The sequence below is a fragment of the Panthera onca genome, chromosome D3 (genome assembly GCF_046562875.1).
Source record: "Panthera onca isolate mPanOnc1 chromosome D3, mPanOnc1 haplotype 2, whole genome shotgun sequence".
Lineage (NCBI taxonomy): Eukaryota > Metazoa > Chordata > Mammalia > Carnivora > Felidae > Panthera > Panthera onca.
The window spans coordinates 85,515,489-85,530,994 of record NC_138350.1 but is presented as its reverse complement, the minus strand read 5'-3'; the positions used below and the strand labels follow the sequence as shown (position 1 = coordinate 85,530,994).

The following is a 15,506-nucleotide window of genomic DNA, read 5'->3' as shown; positions in this document are numbered from 1 at the left end:
ATATAGAGCGGAGAAGACAAGTTCACATCACAAGCAGACAGACCCAGGATGTGGCGCGTTCTAGAGGATGACTGGTCTGGTTTACTCACCAACTCAGCAACATAAGGGGAATGGAATGGAAAACCTGGTGGATGGGTCGGGAGGTGTGAGAAAGACAAGTGCCTAGATTTAGAAGATGCGCAGATGTGGTGTGAGGGCTTTTATTCGGTGCTGATTCCAGTAAACCAACTGTGAGGAGACATTTTTGAGACGAAAGAGAAAATGTGAATTTGGACTGGATATTAGGTTGATACCAACAGATTATTGTTAAATATGTTAGGCGTGATAATGTTAGGCTTTCTGGTTATGTATATTGGAATATGACAGTATATGATATTTAGTATTTACTAGAAATTGTTCAGCCAAAAATTTCCAAAAAGTATGGGGGTTTGGCATTTCATTTCCTTTACTCTCGTACATATTTGAGATTTTTGATAATGAAAACAAATTTTTTCTGAGACAGAGCGAGCGAGCGAGTGGGGGATGGGCAGAGGGAGGGAGAGAGAGAGAGAGGGAGGGAAGGAGACAGAGAGGGAGGGAGAAAATCCCAAGTAGGCTCCACATTCAGCACAGAGCCCTGACAGGGGGCTCAATTCCACGACTGGGAGATCATGACCTGAGCTGAAATCAAGAGTCAAATTGCTCAAATGACTGAGCCACTCAGGCACCCCAATAATGAAAAAAAATTAATTCAAAATTATCAAATGTATAAGGGAAATATATCAAAATATTAGTATTTTCAAAATTACAAGTGATTTTTAAAATTTACATAAGTTAAAAAAATTTATTTTTTTGAAAAGCATGTAATGTGACAGATAAATGTTACTGTAGAAATGAAAGATGGAAAGGGGCACCTGGGTGGCTCAGTCGGTTGAGCGTCCGACTTCGGCTCAGGTCACGATCTCATGGTATGTGAGTTCGAGCCCCGCGTCAGGCTCTGTGCTGACAGCTCACAGCCTGGAGCCTGTTTCAGATTCTGTGTCTCCCTCTCTCTGACCCTCCCCCGTTCATGCTCTGTCTCTCCCTGTCTCAAAAATAAATAAATGTTAAAAAAAAAAAAAAAAAGAAAGATGGAAAGAACAAAATCACCTGAGGTACAGTGGTATAATAGGAAATTGAAGGAGGGGAATGTGTCTCAAGAACAAAGGAATTTGATGGCAGTTCTCCTCTTCAGCAGTTTTTTGAGGACCCTTTCTAACAAGTTAACATGTATGTATGTGCACTCCCTGGTGAATTTGATGAAGCGCATGAACATGCTATGTGTTAATACTAAGTACAATTTTTCCTTCACATCGTGGTCTTTTCCATATTGTAAATTTCATCTGCAGTCCTTGTCACACAGAGCATTCTCAGTCTCAAATCTTAATGATTTATCAAGTTCCAGTGAATTTCGTGGAGTAGTTGAAACCTAGCAATTCCTTTTAAATAGGCCACATCTTTTATTCACAACAGTTTTGCTCCAGATTAAGTTTTTCTTCAAGGCAGTTTGATATATATTTTTGCAGTGCTATGAAGGAAAGCCCTCCAAGGATGTCCTGAAAAGAGTTGCTGCAAATGCATTGATGTCACTTCTGGCTGTCAGTAGGAGAGCTCAGACACATGCTTTGAAAGGTGAGACACACAACACATCAGCCTTTCTGGCATGTTATCAATTCATTTATTTTACTCCTTGTTCATTATAATTTTCTTTGGATTCAAAGTGTAAAGAATTTATAATCTCAGTCTTACTAAAAAGAGTTGTTTTTTTTCCCAGACAGAAACACAGTGAACATGTATTACTTTTAAAGTAGAAAGATGATATATGTAGATTATTTTTTGAGTAATGATTCTTACCCTAAAGAATATATAAATAGTAGAGGAGCTTTAAAAGTAACACATTACTCAGCGTCACGATAATTAAATATTAGTAACCACCAGCACATATTGCGTACTTGAAAAAAACACATAGTTTTTGATAGTAGTAACAGCAGTGTTAGACTGTTGTGTATTTTCACATAAGTTTCCCTTGGAGAGTTTTGTGATTTCTCATCTGTGATCAGAGAACACAGGTCTTCGAGTTAAAGAGACTAACAGCAACATCGAGTCCAGTCATTTCTTTTTTTTTTTTTTTAATTTTTTTTTTTTTAACGTTTATTTATTTTTGAGACGGAGAGAGACAGAGCATGAACAGGGGAGGAGCAGAGAGAGAGGGAGACACAGTATCTGAAACAGGCTCCAGGCTCTGAGCTGTCAGCACAGAGCCTGACGCGGGGCTCGAACCCATGGACCGTGAGATCATGACCTGAGCCGAAGTCGGACGCTTAACCGACCAAGCCACCCAGGCGCCCCAAGTCCAGTGATTTCAATGGTGATTTGCTACTAAGGCAAATTATGCATACCTCAAAACATAAAGTCGATTTTAGGAGTATTGTAGTATAAATTGAAAACATTGAAATTATTCAGCATTTTAGTTCTCTTTCATTTCCTCTGACTTATTAACCCCTCACTGAAAATACCAAAGTGAAGTTGGTCAGAAATACAAAATGTTGTATTTTATTTTGGAGAATTTGATATATGTGGTTTCAGCTTACTTGGTAATGGAACATCCTTTTTGATTGTCTCGGATTTTATCTGTCAGCTGATCTAATAGACAGCTGCATGGAGCAGATGAAGCACATCAGTGCACAGCTGAACCTCGATTCTCTCAGGCCCGGGAAAGCAGCGCTGAAGAAACAGGTAACTGTGGGTCCCGGATGTCCGGGATGCATGGAATGGCACAGAGACCATCCCTCCAGTGTCCTATGCTTACTAATAACACCACTCTTGGGTGGAAATGGGTATCCAGTTTGGAAGAAGGGTGTAGTTAGATAGATTAATGGGATTTCTACATTAGTGACTTTGGGCTTGCGTGTGTGTGTGTGTGTGTGTGTGTGTGTGTGTGTGTGTGTAACTTAATTTTCACTTGAAGATCTTAAAATGAGATTTAGATATTACATGTTTTTGTTACTATAAACGTTTTGGAATGTGCATGATGTTTTGCCAGATAATTTTTTTTTTATGCTACAAATGAAGATATTTCTCTCAAAGCAAGCCTAGGTTCACTAAGAATGACATATAACTTACTAAATTTTTCTGTATGCCAGGCCCTGTTCTAAGCATGTCATATTTGTTATGTTGTGAGCACTCAGGCCAACACAGTCATATAATTAGGAACTGATAAAACCAATAGTTCCCCTATATCTGGGCGGTTTTGAAGCTGTACTCTTGATCTCTATTTATTTTCTTCCATGACTTTTGAATGTCTCGAGTGTTGAGTCTGTTTGACTCATGTTCAAACTGCATGTCATGTAAGCTCAAAATAACAGTTTTTATATAATAGTGATGATAATAATAAATGATTAATAATTAATAAAACAAAAAGATCTGCCATACAGGCTTATTCAGAAGATGAATGAGTGTGTATTTATAAATTTATAACTATAAATATTTATGTATATAGCTAAGACCATTATAGGAGCAATCTGTGTAATAACTGCTTTCTGTTGCATTTTGTAGGAAACCAAGAAAGAGTCTTATTTAATAATTGTATTGATGAGGGAGGCTACATGTTTGTCAGTTTCTTTTCTTGCCTCTTTTCCTTTTTCCTCTCCAGGCAAAGGCTCTTTACTTCATCATTGAGAAAGTCAGCCAACACCTGATATGATTGAAAACCAGTCAGTACCTGCTTCACTTTATTGAGATGAAACATGGAGCCTATTATATATCTCAGTTCCTCCATGCTTGATAGAACAGAAATAGCTTTTTTGTGGCAGATGCACTTCTTGAGATATGGTCATCTTTCAGAGATCATTAGCTTGTCAGTGCCTTCAAAGTTATGGTGGTCAGGTGCAGTGAGAGCACACTGGCATTGTAATGTGACCCAAAGGGGAAGGCATTACTCTGTGTAAGAAGTGGAATATGCCATTGTGTTCACATTTTTAAACTGCTTTTTGTTTAAACAGGAGGACGGTTTTATTAAAGAGTTAAGCATTGCCATGCAGCTCCTAAGAAACTGTCTTTATCAAAATGAAGAATGTAAAGTAAGTAGAGCGATATTTCAAAATTTCAGTAGTGATGCTGACATTAAAGTTTCGTTTTTATATGAGATAATATAGGAAGAAACATGAAAAACTCTTCAAATGTTTTTAGATGCACTTGATTGGTCCTTAAACTCCTGTTAATTCTCAGAAATAGATGCACCTTATTCTTCAACATTGATGGCATTTCATGTTCATATCAGTATTTTAACTTTATCACTGAAAACTTCAAGCAGCTAAAGCAAATGAGTGTCTTTCTCTACGGTGGCACATTTCAGTTGCTTTTTACTAAGATGGAATGCATGTTTGTGTACGTCCAATAAGGCAGAGTTCTAAGAAAATTTTAAGTGTATTTATTTTGAGAGAGACAGAGAGAGTGAGCAGGGGAGGGGCAGAGAGAGAAGGGGACAGAGGATCCAAAACAGGCTCTGTGTTGACAGTGGAGAGCCCAATGTGGGGCTTGAACTCGTGAGCTATGAGATCATGACCTGAGCTGAAGTCGGACACTCAACCGACCGAGCCCCCAAGGCGCCCCAAGGCAGAGTTCTTTCAAAGACAGTTGTCAGGCAGCTCTCCAGGAAATAAGTGGAGGTGTCTGTATCCATAAGGAAAGAGGAAAAGTGTGTCTCTCGTTTGGGTAGAAAATACTGCTGTTGCTGGGCCCGGCCCTGTTCACCTGGGGGAGCTTCACGGCCAGCCCTTCTGGCTTCTTGTGCCCAGTGACTCCGCCCCTCTGCCTGGGAACCATGGAGATGTGCTGCTGTGTCTATGAGCATTGGTGCTGTCACTTAGAACACCGCGGTAGGAACTGTTAGGCAGGTTATGGTGTCTTGGGTGCTTTGATTTGCTTTGTCATAGTGATACAACACTAGTTTTCACAGAGAAATACTGTGGGAAATGAATAAGAGAAAGATAAATTACAGGAGTTTCATTTTTAAAAAACGTTCTTGTCGTTTTTGCTTTTACTTGTGATAAAACCAGAAAAAACTTATCTGGAAAAAGAATATTTTGAACATATTCCTTAAGCTGTGTTAATTTGTTAAAGACACGTTGCTAGCAATTTACATTTCAGAACAACTTGAGAATTGTTTATACATTTCACCAAAATTCTCAATATATGAACTCTTTACTCAAAATGGTGGTGTCATTTACTAAATTTGTGATCTATTATGCTAAATAATGTGCTTGCAGCTGGATGTAGTTGATATTAATCCATGACACCTTACTCTGGGAATACTCTGGAACCCCTTCCAGGTCAGCTCTGCTTATATAGATTTATGAGGTACTAGCTGGGTACTGAAATACAGTGTTCACATTTGTATCACATTAGCCATCTATGAAAAGTGTAATCTCTCAATAACTCAAAGCATTTTTACATTTCCAAGTTGTTTAATAAGGAATAAATCCAAAAAAGAGCATATAGATTGTTCTTTGAGTATAAATACAGTCCTGTGGGGAAAGATTCTTAATTTCTTTTCCTGTTCCAACTTCCTGAGGAGTATCACATGCTCCCAGTACTAACCGTTGGGTACGCTTTGGTAATTCACCAAGTCACCCATGGCTGCCTCACCCCGTTGTCTGTATACATGGGACATTAGGGGTTTCCATACTGGGAAGATCATGGTGGCTGGAAGGTAAATGAACTGTGGGGAAGGTTAGAGGTCGGAGACTGTAGTAGTCAGACAGGAGGTGATGAGCCCCGAATTGGGGCAGATGAAGAAGGAAAGGAGGGTGGGGAGATACTGAAGAGAAAAGAGAAATGTAGAGTGATTTCCAGGCTCTACTTTAATGCAAGTGCGCATAATAGAGTAGATTGTAGGCATGAGCGATTATAATGTTCAGGTTCACACATGTTAATATAAAGGGTCTTTGGGACATCCGGGTGGAAAATGGCCGGTAATCAGTAGATTACAAGAGTCTGGGGCTCTGAGCAGGATATAGGCGGGGGATATTAGGAGTCAGCAGTGTAAACTGTTGAAATTTCCCAAGAGAGTATATACGAAAGCCTAGGTCATATCTGTAGAAACTAAACATGGAAAACAACTGGGATGGGAGTGCTGGAGAGCGTTTGGAGATGTTCCAGGACAGAGAGGCTACATGGAAATGAACTAAGAGTAGATCTTTAATAGATGCCACAGTGCTGAGGGTGGTCTTGGTAGCACTGTCAGGACAGAAAATAAATTGAACTAAAGCTGAAGATTAAGAGATGGGAAGTGAAAGCAGTAAGAACCTTGGTCATGAAAAGCAGCATTAATAATTTAGGACTCACAGCATTAAAGGAAGTTAGTCTAGACTGTTTGTTTCTCCTAACATGTAAACTGCTTGAATATAAACAGAAGTGAGCAAACTGGGGACTAGTTGTTAAAGAGACAGGAAGAAGAGGACTGATTGATGGATGAAGGTCCCTGAGGAGGTGGGGAGGCTGTGTTTCAGAGGACAGATGGACTTCCTGACCACCAGCAAAGGAACACCTCCTCCGCACTTCCAGGCAGGAAGGATGAGTAGATGAACAAACAGATAAACTAGGTGGACAGAGTGGTAGAGACGGAGCTTATACATAATTACTTCTGTCTTCGTCATCGTGGGGCTGTGTTCCAAGCTTATGAAGAGTGGGGTGAATAACTAACACTGGGAATGACTTCAGAGCTTATGGAGAGGGTTGAACACTGGTAGTAACTTCCCACTCTCTTCTGCCATTGATGCTGCATAAAATTGTATAGGGTGTGTGTATTTAATATAAATACCTACATGTGTGCACATAAGGTCTATGAATTACCTAGTAATTCCTGTTCATTTAAAAAATTGCTCATTACTGCAGACAGATTTTTTTTTTAATTTTATTTATTTTTGAGAGAGAGAGAGAGAGAGAGAGAGAGAGAACACGAGTAGAGGAGGGGCAAAGAGAGATGGAGACAGAATCTGAAGCAGCTCCAGGCTCCAAGCTGTCAGCACAGAGCCCGATGCGGGGCTGGAACTCACCAACCATGAGATTATGACCCAGGCCGGAGTCGGACGCCTAACAGACTGAGCCACTCCAGCGCCCCACTGCAAATAGATTTTATACATAATACCGTCCTAGGGGTAACTGATCTTTGTAATAAAGACTATGAATTACATAAGAATTTATTGATTTGACATAGTATTTTGGCTTTTACTATATTCCAATTATTTATAGATAGTACTCTACTTCTGATCTGTCCACACTTACCAACGTATACACACACACACATAAACACAGAGGAGAAAGAAGGTGGAGGGGAGAACTCAGAACTGATCAGAGTGTTTTCTTAACCAGAAAATCCCATTTCTTAATCATTTTAGAGTACTTATGAGAGTTTATTCAATGTAGTGAGATATCATTGTCCTGTTTAATTTACATGTTTAGGAGCTGTTTTGATGTTTTTTTTGTTTGTTGGTTTCTAACATTTCTTAGCTAAGTTGTATATTGTGGTCACCCCAGTGTTAAAGGCACTTCCTGAGACTGGTCAGGCTCATGGTCAGGGCAGTCCTGGGCAAGGTGCTAAATCTGTCTGCAGGATTCTTGTGCCAGCTTGCCCTAACCGGAACAAAGATAAATTCAGTTTTTGTCTTCTTATATATTGGTAGCAGGTTTTTTTTATTTGATTTTAATTTTGTATTTTCATATGTGCACACTAATACTGCCTGTATTTCTTTCTCACAATAGGAAGCAGCTCTTGAAGCTCATCTGGTCCCTGTCTTGCACTCACTCTGGCCTTGGCTTTTGATGGATGATTCATTGATGCAAATTGCTCTGCAGCTACTCTGTGTCTACACTGCAAATTTTCCAAATGGTAAATAGATCCCAATTCTGCCTTTCAGTAATAAACTAAAATACTAATTTTATATAATGCTGTGAAAATGAACTAAAAAACAAATACACAGTTTGAAGTGTTTCTCCTGCTTACAGAGGGCATGTTGGTGAGAGGGAAACTTTCTTATGGGTGTCACAAGATACTTCAGTATGTGTTTGTGCAGCCAGGAGGACTCATTAGGCAGCTCAGGGAATAGAGAGGGAGAAACCGACCTGGTTATATGGCAGTGGGAAATTGAATTTCATAGGGAAATCGAGAGAGTGAAAATTAACGATGTAAGACCTCAAGAACCAGATAAAGGTTAAAACTTTTATGGACTCTAGAGTAGGAGCTGGTGTGATGAAAGGTGGCTCTAGATACAGTTGGCCTCGTAATAGCTGATGCCATCGGGACACCTCTTGTCACTCCCTCAACACACGTTTTACTGAGAAGCTGCTGAGGGCCGTGCAATGTTAGAGGCCGGCAGCTAAGAGTGAGTGAAGGCAAGGGTGGAGGTGATGGAGAAGAGAGGAGAAGGCACGAAGTTAGCCATTCGAGCTGAGGGAAGGCAGGCCTGCCCGGGAGGTGGAGTAGGACTGCTGGCAGCAGTCACGTCCCCGTGGAGAGTCAGGGTCGTGCACGTGAGGTCCGGTCACTACGTGTGTGTGCTCTCTTCCGGCCGCCACCCAGCAGCTCAGCGGCTGGTTCTCCAGTTGTCAAAAGATGCACAGAGAAAGGACGGGAGCTCAAAACAGCTCAGAGTCCATCCGCTCACTCCCATGTGGCAGTGGGACGTGGGCCTCCGCCCCGCTCTGGGCCGTCCGCTCCTGTGGCCCCCGCCGCTCGTCTCTGGCCAGCAGGGCCCCGTGACATCAGCAGACCTTCAAGTTCTTAACTCCTGAACTTTCACTGTGGGGCGTGGAGTGCGAGGCAGCACAGGTGGTTTTGTTTTCGCTCTGCCTCCAACTTCTTCGTCCGTACTTCTGCTTGGACGGTCTCCTCTCGCTGAGTCCCTCCGCCACCACTGCTGGTGGCTCGGCCCATGCAGCAGAGCTGTCTCCTGTGCCGTGTGGGCACCTGGTCCTTCTCCACCCACCTTCCCTACTTAGTTCAGGGCTTAGGGAAGTAAGGAGGGGAAAAAAAACCAATTGCTACATATTGAGTAAAAGAAACATTTTAAATCTTTTGAAACTATATGTCACTTTTTACTTAAAATTGTTGTAAATATGAGATTGTGGTTAGGTTACTAAATGGGAGAAGAAACTTTTTATTCTCCTCTCTAGTTTGTTTTCAAGCAAAACTCCGTCATTTAGTGGATCTAGTGGAAACCTTTCTATTTGGATGCTGCGATTTGGTGTGAATACAGGCAAGACCACTATATTTATTTGTGTTTACTTGCCTTTTATGACTTTACTTTGCAGAATGTATTGGATTCTCATCTAGTGATACTTAAGCTAGCCTCCTTGCATGGACTGTCATAACTTAATTACACTTAGATTTATGTTACAATGCAGTAAAATGAATTTCTAATTCTTATATGGTTGGTTTCCTCCCTTGATAAATCCCATACGGTTGTTTAATTTACTGAGAAAACACTGGATTCTGGAAAACCACTTGACGCTTCTGGCTCTTGCTGCTTGTGAGCTGTGTGTCTCTGAACAAGCCACTGGCTTCTCTGAGCTCTGGCCTTTATCTAGCATACATGGCTGGTACCAAACGTCCTGTGGACACACCCCAGGATTATCGCGTTCCTCCTTTTCTTTTTTCTTGTGTAAAATGAAGGCATTGGACCAACTTACCCCCATTTCTAAAATTCTCTTCTTCTGCACAGGTCTTTATTTAGATGTATTTTTAAGGAACTATTTAAAAACCTCTTATGCATATTTATTCTTAAAAAATGAATCTAGGCACACCTGGGTGGCTCAGTTGGTTGTGCGTCTGACTCTTGATTTTGACTCAGGTCATGATCTCACAGTTCGTTGGATCAAGCCCTGTGTCGGGCTCTGCGCTGACAGTACAAAGCCTGGTTAGGATTTCCTCTTTTCTCTGTCTCTGTCTGTCTGTCTCTCTCTCTCTCTCTCTCAAAACAAACAAACAAACAAACATTAAGAAAAAATAAACCTAGTGTTTTAAAATGCCCTTTTGAGGGGTGTCTGGGTGGCTCAGTCGGTTGAGTGTCTGACTTTGAATCAGGTCATGAGCTCACAGTCTGTAGGTTTGAGCCCTGCATCGGCCTCTGTACTGACAGCTTGGAGCCCAGAGCCTGCTTTGAATCCTGTGTCTCCCTCTCTCTCTGCCCCTCCCCTGCTCATGCTCTCTCTCTCTCTCAAAAATGGATAAACATTAAAAAAAATTTAGATCATTAGACCCTCAGTGAGGACAGCAAATCCATTAGGCTGTATGTAGATGTCAACACTAGCCTTCCCTGCTGATTTGCAGTTCATAGATTAGTGGATAAGTCATTGAATAGGCAGATATGCTTCACTACTTAGGTTTTTTGTTGTTTTTTTTTTTTTAAGTTTATTTATTTATTTTGTTAGTGAGAGTGCATGCGTGCAAGGAGGGGAAGGGCATAGAGAGAGGGAGAGAGAGAATCCCAAGCAGGCTTCATGCTGTTAGTGTGGAACCTGACCCGGGGCTCAAACTCATGAACTGTGAGATCATGACCTGAGCCAAAATCAAGAGTCAGACGCTTGAATGACTGAGCTATCCAGATGCCCCAGGTTTTTTTAACTAAATAGTAAAACTAAGATGACATTATGATAGGCTATGTTTTTTCAGGTTGCAGTTCTCTTTGTTGGTCAAGTTGTGGGCCATATCCAGTTCAAGCTGCCTATAGAGGAGCGCCTGGCACCTCTCTGATGGGGTGTATCCTGAAGTTGGCTTCCCAGATGCCTCTTGAGAACACTGCAGTTCAGCAGATGGTTTTTATGTTTCTTTCGAACCTGGCCTTGTCTCATGACTGTAAAGGAGTAATTCAGAAAGTAAGTACTTAATTTGTCCTTCATATCTTAAAAAAGAGTAGAATAATCCTTCTAATCAAGAACATGTATGAAAAATCTAGAACTCAGTTTCTAGGATTAAATTATTATGCTTTCAAGACGTTGTGTTTAAAAGACTGTGAAAGGATTAAGGGGTTCACTATGTTTAAAGCCAATTGATAGATGACACATGGAGAGGATAGGCTAGAGGATGATCATTACACTTCCTTTCAGTTTATCTTCTTACTTTTGGATCATATTTTACCTCTCTCAAAAATGAGGGGTTTAGAATTAGAAAGACAGCTGTCTTACATTTATTTGAGATTATACAAGTCCTGTCCAGTCTTTACATAGACCAAATGGAACAGTAGCGATCTCAGTTCAGTTTACATAGTCAGAACAACGTGTGAAATGACAGCCATCTTGCCCTGCTTAGAACGATGTTATCAGTCCTCTGGGACTCCAGTGCCAAAACTTGACTTCTTATCACTGATTTTTAACCTACGGTACTTTACAAGGGATTGAATGAGTTAAACAAATTGTAATACACATGTTCAGTGAGATTATATTTAGATATGTATGACCAGAATCCCTAATTTGGAAGATCCTGTACATTGTGAATATGATCATGTCTATTATTTACGAGTAGTACTTTGAGTGTTTTTGTTCCCTTTATATGGAGGCCAAGACAAATTATGAAAGTTGACAGTATTCATGAGAATTGAATCTCCGTTTCCTCTCCTGTGTCAGCCCCCCACCCCCACCGCCTCCAGAAAAAACCCACATAGACTGCAATCTCCAAATAAATAGCAGTTTTACTAAGGAACAGTCTTTTCAGTGGTGTGTTGGAGCTAACTCAGGCTGACTCATGAGTGTCATTGGTGATTTTCAGGAATTCTGTGACCCAGTTGACATCACCGTGCTATCTTGAAATCAGCCATGGTGGGAGGGCTCACACTGTATAAATTGGCAAAAGGTGCAATCAGGGACCCACTATCCCACCAGAACCACAGGTGGATATACACGTCACGCTGCGCTGGATGTCTGTGGCCCCGTCCCTACACGTGTGAGAGCACGGGCCGGGGGCAGTGCTTTCCCCCGCTCCCCTCTGGAGTACACGGGTGGAATAGAACAGGAGCTCCCGAACAAGTTGCCGATCTCGGGTTTGACGTGGGACTTTGAGCAGGAGACCTTCTCTCTTTAAGCTTCAGTTGCTTCATTTGAAAACTTACTGGGTTAAATAACATGATCTCTAAGGTGTCCTCCACTCTCAATGCATGACTCTGTTTCTGTACTCAAGCATATATCGATACGTATTTCATGCGACTCTGTTTCAGGTGCAGCTCAGTCAAGTTGTTTTTCCTCTGCTCTAGTTAGGAAACCCCCGAGCCTTCCTCTGCTGCTCTGTTATAATGAGCCCTGGGTACTTAACAGTTCTACCTCTCTGTTACCCTGCTATGGGCATTAGAAGACATAACCAGCACTTTTGTACAACAAGACTCTAAAGTGTCTGGTTTCTCTCCACCATGTTTCTCTACATTCCACATGGTATAGGAAATTGTCTAAAAGCATCTTTAGCTCCAGCAAAGAGAAGGAATGCCCATAGTATGTTTATACTTGAAAGCACTGCCATATGTTTTATCACTAGTGTCCACTCCAGATCTCCAATATCATGGTAGAATGTAGCTGAACAGGAAAGGCAAGGGATAAATCTAGAAGGTGTCAATTTGGACTGAGCAATGAGAAGTAGGTGTGAGTGACTGTGCAATGCAAAGTGGGCATGTGGTTTCACAGTTTACTTGTTGCTTGGGTAATGTTGCTAATATTTCTGTAGCTAATTTCATTTTTTTTTTTTTTTGTAATTTTTACTTAAATTCCATTTGGTTAACATACACAATGTAATAATATTAGTTTCAGGTGCACAATATAGTGAGTCAGCATTTCTATATCCTTTCATTTTTAGACTCAGAATCCTTTTATGTAACAGTATTAAATGTGTTTAATAGATTCAAGCCAACATCTTGATTTAGGTGCAAGAGAACCCAAGAATAGGCCAGAATAGATTATTAAGCAGGAGAGAGATCTCCTATCTCTATAGCCTGGTATTCCAGACAGTTAAGAAAGTTAAGTGATCACACTTCTGTTCTCCGGTCAAAATATCCAACTGATATTTTTGATACCCCTCTATAAGTTTACTAGGGTGGCATGTAGCCATGAGAAATTCATCTGTAATGATAAGCAGTGGGGGTAAAGTGAATATATGATATACATGTAGATTATTTTATTTTATTGTACTTTGTAGAGAGTGTGAGCAGGGGGCAAGGCAGAGGGAGAGAGAGAGAGAGAGAGAGAGAGGAAGGGAGGGAAGGAGGGAATGAATGTCAAGCAGGCTCCATGGTCAGTGTGGAGCCCGATGGAGGGCTTGATCCCACGACCCTGGGATTATGACCTGAGTCGACATCAAGAGTTGGACGCTCAGTTGCGCTTTAAAATTTTTTTTAATGTTTGTTTGTTTGTTTATTGTAAGAGACAAAGTGCATGCAAGCGAGGGGGGAGCAGAGAGAGAGGGAGAGAGAGAGAATCCCAAGCAGGCTCTGCACTGTCAGTGCAGAGTGCACATGGGGCTCAATCCCATGAAGTATGAGGTCATAACCTGAGCTGAAATCAAGAGCTGGACGCTTAACCTGCTGAGCCAACTAGGCTCCCCCAGATTTTTTTTTCATTTTTAAGCACACTTGTAGCTATAAAGATTCCGGTCTGCTCAGTACTACTAGAGTTGTTAACTGGTATCCAAGACTGACTTGGGTTTTGTTTTCTTTTTCCTCCCCATAGGATAGTTTTTAATGAGTAGCAAAATTGCCAGAAGGCAGGCAGAGAGAGAGAACTCAGGAGGCCTGAAATAATCCCCAACTGGAATTATCCATCCTAAATAATTGAGAGTTGACTATATGTAGTTAGTTTATCCATCGTCAGGAAAGAATTAGTAAGAATTAAAAATTTGAGCACTATTTTGTTCTCCTTAATTTTTTCACTTATACCTGGAAACAGTTTAGATGGGAGTATTTGGAAGTTGTTAGGAGGAAGGAGAAATTAAAGTTGGGAAAAGAAGAGCAGAATGCTAGTTAATTGGTCTCCAAGGGACAAAGAAAATAATGAAAAGAGTCAAGAAGAAAATAATATTCTCTCTGTTTATCCACAGAGTAACTTCTTACAGAACTTTCTGTCTCTAACATTGCCAAAAGGAGGAAATAAACATCTCAGTAATCTGACCATTCTTTGGTTGAAGTTACTCTTGAATATCTCACTTGGAGAAGATGGCCAACAAATGATCCTGAGGCTGGATGGCTGTTTGGACTTGCTTACAGAGATGAGCAAATACAAGCATAAGAGCAGCCCGTGTATACCTCTCCTTATTTTTCATAATATTTGCTTCAGTCCTGCCAATAAGCCCAAGATCCTGGCTAATGGTGAGTATTCACGTCACACACACACACACACACACACACACACACACACAGACACACACACACCCCCATTTATACATGTGGTCATTCGTACAGTATTCCATTTAGAGTAAAACACAAAATGTTTTGTAAGTAATCTGCCAACTATTTGTTAAGCACCACTGTGTTCAAGGCAGTGTGGGAGGCAGAGGCCGTTGGAACGAATCAGGTGTGACCCCTGTCCTCAGGGATGAACCAGACATGGCTCCAGCTCTCCAGTGGCTGCCAGGAGTCTTGCTGTTGGTGGCTGCACTGGATCCCGGAGGTGGTAGGGAGGAGGAGCCTGGCGTGGGCGCTCTCTGGCCTCACCCTGACTTCTCCCATCTCTGTTCTCCTGGCTCCCCTGGGTCTTTGAGCAGGTGCTGCGGTGTCAGTGAAGCCTCTTCAGACCAACCTGCCAACGTGATAACCCCCACATCCTTCATCCTTCTTCCTGCCTCCCGTCCTTCTCTCTCTCACTCTCTCCTCTCCCTCCCTGTTGACATTACCACCAGGTGAGATACTATATGTGTTTTTGGCATATATCTGTTCATTCCTAGTCTGCCCACACTAGAACATTAGCTCCTAGGAGGTCAAGAGGTTTCTGTCTTTTTTCTTCACTTGGCATCTAGAATTGTGCCTGTCACTAGTGAGCATTCAGTGAATATTCAGTGATTGAGAGAGCTCTTGAGTAGGCAGGAGAGTTCAGGATCCAAGACCAAATGGTGAAATTAGCCTTACAGAGACCCGATTCTCTGAGATGTAGGACAGGTGGAGGTGAGGATTCAGAATAATTTTGAAACAGAAAGAGGGAAATGGAAAGGTCTGTTTCTACAGCCATGTGCTGTTTCTGTGAGTAGAGTGTGACATTTATAGGGAGGGAGTTTTATAAGGAGGCATCGCATTGTTTGGGGGAAATAAAAAGAGGCGGGCATTAGAAATCAGTTTATAAACACACATGAAGTGCCTGGAACCATTTATGGAGCGTAGTGGCTGCTCCAGATGGGCTAATTGTGTTTTCCTCTCATGTTTTGTACTTAGTGTTTTCTTACAGGTGTTTTCCTGTGACATGTGGAGTTTCTAAGTGAGTGTCAGTGATTATGCTTATGTTCTCCCGTGTGTGCTGGTGCTTCTCTT

At 41.4% G+C, this 15,506-nt stretch overlaps 1 protein-coding gene across 6 annotated transcripts in view; it reads left to right on the top strand.

The window, feature by feature from the left end:
* RTTN (rotatin) overlaps positions 1-15,506 on the top strand; it is a 161,401-nt gene that overhangs the window by 137,016 nt on the left and 8,879 nt on the right. For all 6 annotated transcript variants that reach the window (XM_060614068.3, XM_060614067.3, XM_060614069.3 and 3 more), the window contains 6 exons: positions 1,545-1,650; positions 2,657-2,754; positions 4,020-4,097; positions 7,780-7,906; positions 10,688-10,890; positions 14,087-14,354. In XM_060614068.3, coding sequence (XP_060470051.3) covers positions 1,545-1,650; positions 2,657-2,754; positions 4,020-4,097; positions 7,780-7,906; positions 10,688-10,890; positions 14,087-14,354 — 880 coding nt within the window. The remainder of the gene's footprint in view (positions 1-1,544; positions 1,651-2,656; positions 2,755-4,019; positions 4,098-7,779; positions 7,907-10,687; positions 10,891-14,086; positions 14,355-15,506) is intronic.